A 6,785-nucleotide genomic window follows, 5' to 3' on the forward strand; every position below is an offset into this window, starting at 1 on the left:
GCTGGATCCGAAAAATGGGAAAGTAAAATCAGAGAAGCAATGATAAGCAAGGCAATAAAAAACATTTGAAGAAAAATTATTAGTTCGGTGATTCTAGAGTAAGGGTGGTCCAAGGTATCATCACTAATGCGCTGTTGTTTTCCCCTTTTGGAGATTGGTGAAGTGATTTATCACGTTTTCCATAGCCAACAAGGAGGTTTATGGCACAAAAGTTTTATTAAGAGGTTCATCTGATTAGAAATAAAGCATGAGGAAAACGTTGGAATGTTTCTGGTAATCTGATTCGCGTGTAATATGTAAACTATTTTAGAATCGGAAATTGATGCCGTTTCTCTGTGAGTACGATTATCCAAACTACTGCCTATATAGGCAGCAGTATGCCTTTACTTTCATCTCAAGCAGATGCCTTTTTGAAGAAGTGCTGTTAATCATGTTCTTTTTATGATTCCCTTTTTGAAATACCAGTGCATTCACAGTCCAGCTTTGCCGGCATTTCTGAGACCGAGCTAAGCATGGAGAAGGGGTCTCCTATATCTCTTTAGTCTTTCTGTAGCCTTTCTATTGCATTTTTAGATTGTAAAGTTCATGGTTCATTTTTGTCAAAGATGACATTCTCACCAAATTTTAACTAGGGTTTTCCTCTCTTACAGAAGGCGGGTACCGGTGTCTACAAACCTGACCACGAGTGGGTGCAGTGTGACAAATGTAGAAAGTGGAGAATGTTGAGCCATGGCTTCAACAGCAAGAGTTTACCGCTTCAGTGGTAAGAGTCTTTTCTGACTTCCCCCAACTAAATTGAGAAATATGACCTAAAATAGAGCTTCTCTAGCAGTGTTGCTAAAAGCTATGGCTTTATCGCTTAGAGCGATGAAGCAATGTGAAGCGAGGGGTTGTAGCGTCATGGGTGAATCCATGTTCTTTGGAGAAATGTGCACTTCAAACAATGACGCGCAAAGTGATCCAAAGAAAAGGTGGTCGGTTATTTGGATTTCAACTTTGAGGAGTTGGATTAATATCGGCGCTTACCTTCTCAGTTATCGCTTCAAGCCCCACGAACCTTGCTACATTTTGCACTTTTCACTTTTAAAACTAGTGTCTCTCTAAGAATCTTAACTTGATTTATCCAAAATAAATCCAAGAAGTCTTATCCACAATTGATGTCCTCATATGTCGGGGTCTTTCTCTCACCCCAAGCACTGAATTGTTCTCTTGTAAAGAATGTTTCCATGTGATCATAATTTTCAGAACTCTTCTGATAGTTTAAAACCCTTGAACAATACAATCAGATACTTTTGCTCTGTAAATCAAGACTATTGCAGATCTTAAATCCGAGTGGTAGCATACGTCTTCTAAAAGTAAATAAAAGTGTTCGCACTCTAACAACTTAACTTTTGAATTAGACAGTTTACACCCTTCAATAGGGTATCAGATGGTATTGGAGTAGGTAGAAGTAGGTAGAAATTTGGCGGTTGAATCTCATCATCATCCATCAAAAATAATCAAATCTACATGTACGCAAGTGTGTTGCTAACCTGAAATAAATAACTGAAGCTGTACTACGAAGAAATTTAAGTTTGAGAAGTTAACACTAAGGATGCCATTTTTTGGAATTAGAAAAATTTGAGAACTCATACTAGCAAATGGTCCCGATCTATGCCAAAATGGCCCGAGTAAATTCCAACCAGTGAAATCAAGCTCAACAAGATTATATCAAGGAAATTGGCCCATAAAGTTAGTACTATAGGCTCCACATTTAAAAAATAATAATACTGAAGTCTCAACTCTATATTCGAGCTCTAAATAAAAGCATGTTCAAGTTGCTAAAGTATGTACAAGTTCCGGTATTACAAGATGAAGCCACTCAAACACACTTTAACAGAGACTACTTCTGGACAGATGTTTGATAGATTCAACATAAACATGACTCATCTAACTAATCCTAGGAGCCAAGTTAATTGATAGGTACCGCGGATTTACATCCATGAGTAATCTGATATAGAGACTGCTTTAGTTCTGAAAAATTAACTCCTCTTTCCCATCGCATTACTATTATCCAGGAATAGAGAATCTGGAATTCACAGATAATATGCTGTTTCACTGATTATACGGCCAAATGTCAAATTTGAAGGATACAGAAAACGGACTTTATAGAAGAAATGATTTATTGCAAGACGAAGTCTATTATGGTCATGTACTCTGCAGTCAGCTTCTACCTGTTTGCTCAGTATCATTTTAATAGCTAACTCTTTTTTGCTGTTGTTGGTGTCTCTTGTTTTCTCATGTATAATGATTTTTCACTAAGTTCTTTGTCAATTGTATTTGCCACATATTCACTATGTTTGTTCTGTCAATCTTGTTCGACATACTCTAGGTTCTGTTACATGAAACCTTTTAATGGTAAGTGCGAGATACCAGAACAGGAAGTTGAACCTGGAGTGATAACAATATCCAGCAAGCGTTTGGGATACACTCCCACTGAAGATCGTGAAGAAATAAAGGGCAAGTTCTCCAGAAAAGCTGCGGAAACATCAGAAAGTATGACCCTGAAAATTGTTCTCTTCCTTAGTTATTCTGGTTTGCTGCTACAAGTATAATAGTTAAGTTCCTCTTTTGCCTGGTGAGGAGAGGTGTTTGTTAAAGTGGTTTGTGCATAAGTAGATAAAGTTTCCAAGTTTAGGTGCAGCTTGGATATATGATTATAGATGGTCATTAGAGTTCTATTTAGAGGGTTGACCCAAGATATCAATGTTTATTGGGAAGGTTTGCTGGGTGGGAAATCTGGAATTGATGATTTCATTTTAAGTTTAGTGTTTTTGTGGTACAGACTACCGGGGTCTATATCCCTTGCCATTACTTGAGGTAAAGTAAACATATCCAGAGCATGTTTAGGAGATGTCATGCTGATGGTTCAGTTTTCGGTGCGAGAAACAAAGAAACCTTTCAGCTCTTTAATAGGGTGGAATTTCTTTGATGGTTGTCTCGCCTATACTTTTGCATTAGACGTATGTTAACTGGATCAATATAATTTTCGAGAGATAAATGAGGGTTTATTATGATACAGGTTCTGACATTCTCAGTTTTAAGTGATCTATAATGAGGCTTAACTTTTGAAGATGTTCCAATTACATGATAAACAGGATAATGATTTTTAGGCCTCATTGTCTCTTTCTCATATTATATGCTCAACGGTTTCTTATGCAGACATTGGTGAGAACATTTCAAGTCAAACCATGGAGGATGATCTTCCAAACGACTATTCAGAGAGACGTAAAAGGTTCAGAAGGAGTTGTAGAAAAAGTTAGTATTATTTTGAATCGTCTTGTTTCTTCATGTGCAGGTATCTTATGTATATGTTGTCAATAGATTTTTTTTGTTACTACAACAATATGTTATGATCGGTCGTCAAGAAATGTGTTATACGACCGAGCACATATCTTTTTGAAGCCTTCTATTTTCATCTTGTACAAGTGATTGTTCCAAGTGAAGCATAGATATTCACTTTTAGATCGAATATAGTATACTTAATTGCTCGGCTGTGACGATAGTATTTTAAGGGGTCGCTTGGTTGAGAAATAAGTTATCCCATGATGAATTATCCTGGGATTATTAATCCCACTGTCCCATAGGGATAAAAAAATACTACAATTTCGGGATTAGTTATATCACGATTTTGTCCCAACCAAACATGGTATAACTCATCTCAAAAATAATCCCGGGATTATCCCTTATCCATTCATGTTATGTGAATCCATCAGAGAACATAGTAAGGTGAATAATTGTTGTATGGCCTACAAGGATCCCGACGCCCTAATGAGGTTCAAATTCATTTTTGCTCCATTACCTTAATATGACTGATGAAACATAGAAGTTTTTGCAATAGTAGCACTAAGATTGACGCTAACACTGTTTCAATGAGAATTTGGAATTAAAACCCATAACTCACCCAAACCCCTCGTCTCCCACCCCCAAGAAGAAAAGGAAAGTGAATCAATATGCATTAGTTGATTTCAGATAAATTTTGAAGATTTTAACTTGGTAGGACCACAAATCAATGAATATTTTAAATATTTGCACGACTGATAGGAAATATGTGTCGAGTGGGCACAAGGACACAAAGAAGGCCTTTTTGGTTGGATGTATTTCATTTTCAATTGTAGTGCTTTTATTGTAATCGCACTTTCATCAAAAAAGAGAGCGACTTTTTCGTTAGTGCCTTCATACAAAGGGTAGTTCCTACTTGCCCATGACTTTTCCAGTATCCCTTAATATTGACATATTATTGTTTGGATACGAATTGTTACAATTTTCCTCATACCAAATGGACAGATGAAATAAGTTGTCATTTCGTGACAATCTAACAATATTAATTGTAATTTACGATACTATCGTATCACCATACAAGAGGACCCCCCTTCACAGTTATCTTTGTACTAGTTTTTCGGCACATGTGTGCTTCATCATGGAGTAAACAGTTTGTAAAATAAAATTGATACAGCTAAAGCAGAAGTTTTGAGTAAATAATTATACATGAAGAACAAAATAAATAAATAAAAACTCTCATCAATGTGAAGCTCAACGCAACAAAGTAGTCTTCGAACAATAACAATTCTTCTGATATATAATATTTAGCTTGATCACTATTTCCTTGATGTCTCAAAGTTTCTGCCATGTTTTAAGAAATTGTAGCCTCCCAAATCCGTATCTAAAAATCTCGGTGGACAAGCACATTAGCTTATAATGAGAAAGAACAACAACAACATAAATGCATTGAATTGTTTAATTAAGTGAGAAAAATAATCCATAACTTAATCTATGAAATAGCTAGCGTAGAGTGAAATCTTTTCAATAGTCACGCTTACAAACAGAAATATCAGTTACAACTTATCCTTCAAGTCTATCTTGGAAGAAGTGTGAAGTAAATAAAGGAAAACGATTTAAAAATTTATTTTCACTCATCATATGCTTGACGTTCTCCAATGTTTAATCTATAGATTCCTAAGGATATTTCCTATCTAGTAGCGCAGAGACGTATTCAATGTATTCGTCTTTTTGCTTCGCTAACTTTTAAATCTCAATTGGACCATAGAAAAAGAGAAAAAAGTAACTCTAACCTCATAGAAGTAATTCTGACAGTGAGATCCCAAAGTGTGACATATGTTAGAAAAACTATCAATCATTAATAGATGAACTGAACACAAGTCATGCCATAAAAATATGGTTGAACATTGTATCACATTGACTTCAGAAATTAAGGTTCCAACTAACAATCTTACGTGCATATCTGTGATTTTAAAATATTCACTTGGATGCTTGAAAAAGGAATAAATACTATTATATCAAATGCAAAAATGAAGAGGTCAAACACAGGATTTTTCGTTTACGAATTATAAGCTCTGAAGAAGTCATCTTAGAGTTTCTTCCCCTGTTATCCCTTCAAATTTTTATCTTTCATCTTCAATATGTCAATATAACTCCATGGTATTTCTCAGTTGTCATCTCCAATTCCAATTGAAATCCAAGTGAGATTCTAAAGTCTAGTGTTATCTTTCTCATAAATTAATGGGTATTACTTTTTTCATAATTAGCACAGAGTACCAGACATAAAATTTGTTCCTTTCCTTCTGCTTTCACGTAAAGAAAAAAAACAATTAATATCTTCCTCCACTAAGCAGTCAAATCTTTCACGAAACTCAAGCAAATCACACTGGTCTCACTACAACAAAGAATTACAGAACAAAGAAATCAAAAGAATGACAACAAAGCTTAATTATTGAAAATTCCTAGACCTTACCCTCATCTCAATTTCCATTTCTTCCGCAGTCTCTGCATCCTCACCATGTATTCCATCATATAGAGTCCTCAACATCATAAGCCAAAAACAGATTGAAGTATACTTTCTGTCAGTGGGCCAAGTAAGTCCGTTGACAAAAGGTTGTCTCTATCTAACTATCATCGTCAAATTACATATATTACGAAATTACAGTTTTTAATACAGGATAAACCATGTCGTATTAAACAGCATGATGTATAACATAATTTTGAAAAATAAAAAACTTACCTCTAGTTGGCTGGTACATATCTTCTCATGAATGTTAGGATGATTTATGCCACGATATGGAACTCATCTCTTTCACTTCCTTTCATGTTACTGAATCTCTTGGTATTGTCTTACCAACAGATATTACTCTCAAGGCATGCCGAGAAACCAGTTCTATGGTGGGCTGGTGAACACAAACATGATCGTGCACTCTTCAAGCCTTCCATCTTGAGCCCATAACATGGCGTCTCAATGTTCAACTATATTCTAGTCCCTGCAAACATATGTAGAGGCTTCCTAATCAAAATTGAAACAGAAGTTGACAGTATAAAAGTAGTAATAAGCGATAATAGAAGAACAAAATAAGTGAATGAGAAAATTTCCTTTGGAGGTATAACTACAGAATGTGGACTTTGTGAAGGAGCATATCTCTTCATAACAATAAGTAAGCGTCTTTTCGTTTAAGCTCGTTTGCTAAGCGTCTTTTTTTTTTTAAAATTAGGGTACTTAATTTTAGGGTTGTGCATAATTTGGTAAATACCGAATTACCGTACCGAAATCGAAAATTTTGGTATTTGGCATTCGATATTTTGGTATTTGGTATGGTATTTGGTTTAAATTTTAAAAAATATTGGTATTAGGTATGGTATTTGGTATTTTAAAATGAAATACCGAGATACTGATACCGTACCAAAATATATATTATATTACACAATACACATATTATTAGTCATAACATAAATATAAA

General features: G+C 35.0%; 1 protein-coding gene and 1 long non-coding RNA gene across 3 annotated transcripts in view; one reads left to right on the forward strand and one right to left on the reverse strand.

Annotated features, from left to right (window-relative positions):
- Positions 1 to 3,511, forward strand: part of LOC104221822 (uncharacterized) — a 28,655-nt gene extending 25,144 nt beyond the window's left edge. Inside the window, exons 14-16 of the mRNA XM_070165934.1 lie at positions 651 to 763; positions 2,372 to 2,535; positions 3,202 to 3,511. Coding sequence (XP_070022035.1) covers positions 651 to 763; positions 2,372 to 2,535; positions 3,202 to 3,302 — 378 coding nt within the window. The 3' untranslated portion in view covers positions 3,303 to 3,511. The remainder of the gene's footprint in view (positions 1 to 650; positions 764 to 2,371; positions 2,536 to 3,201) is intronic.
- Positions 3,512 to 4,321: 810 nt separating this feature from the next.
- LOC104221821 (uncharacterized) lies at positions 4,322 to 6,444 on the reverse strand. 2 transcript variants are annotated; one of them, XR_011405014.1, is made up of 2 exons: positions 5,792 to 6,444; positions 4,322 to 4,702 (listed from the first exon to the last, which is right to left on the reverse strand). It is a non-coding gene; the product is annotated as an uncharacterized lncRNA (long non-coding RNA). The 2 variants fall into 2 exon arrangements; XR_011405013.1 differs by having other exon boundaries at positions 4,322 to 5,713.
- Positions 6,445 to 6,785: the final 341 nt, after the last annotated feature.

This window comes from Nicotiana sylvestris, chromosome 2 (assembly GCF_000393655.2).
Source record: "Nicotiana sylvestris chromosome 2, ASM39365v2, whole genome shotgun sequence".
NCBI lineage: Eukaryota > Viridiplantae > Streptophyta > Magnoliopsida > Solanales > Solanaceae > Nicotiana > Nicotiana sylvestris.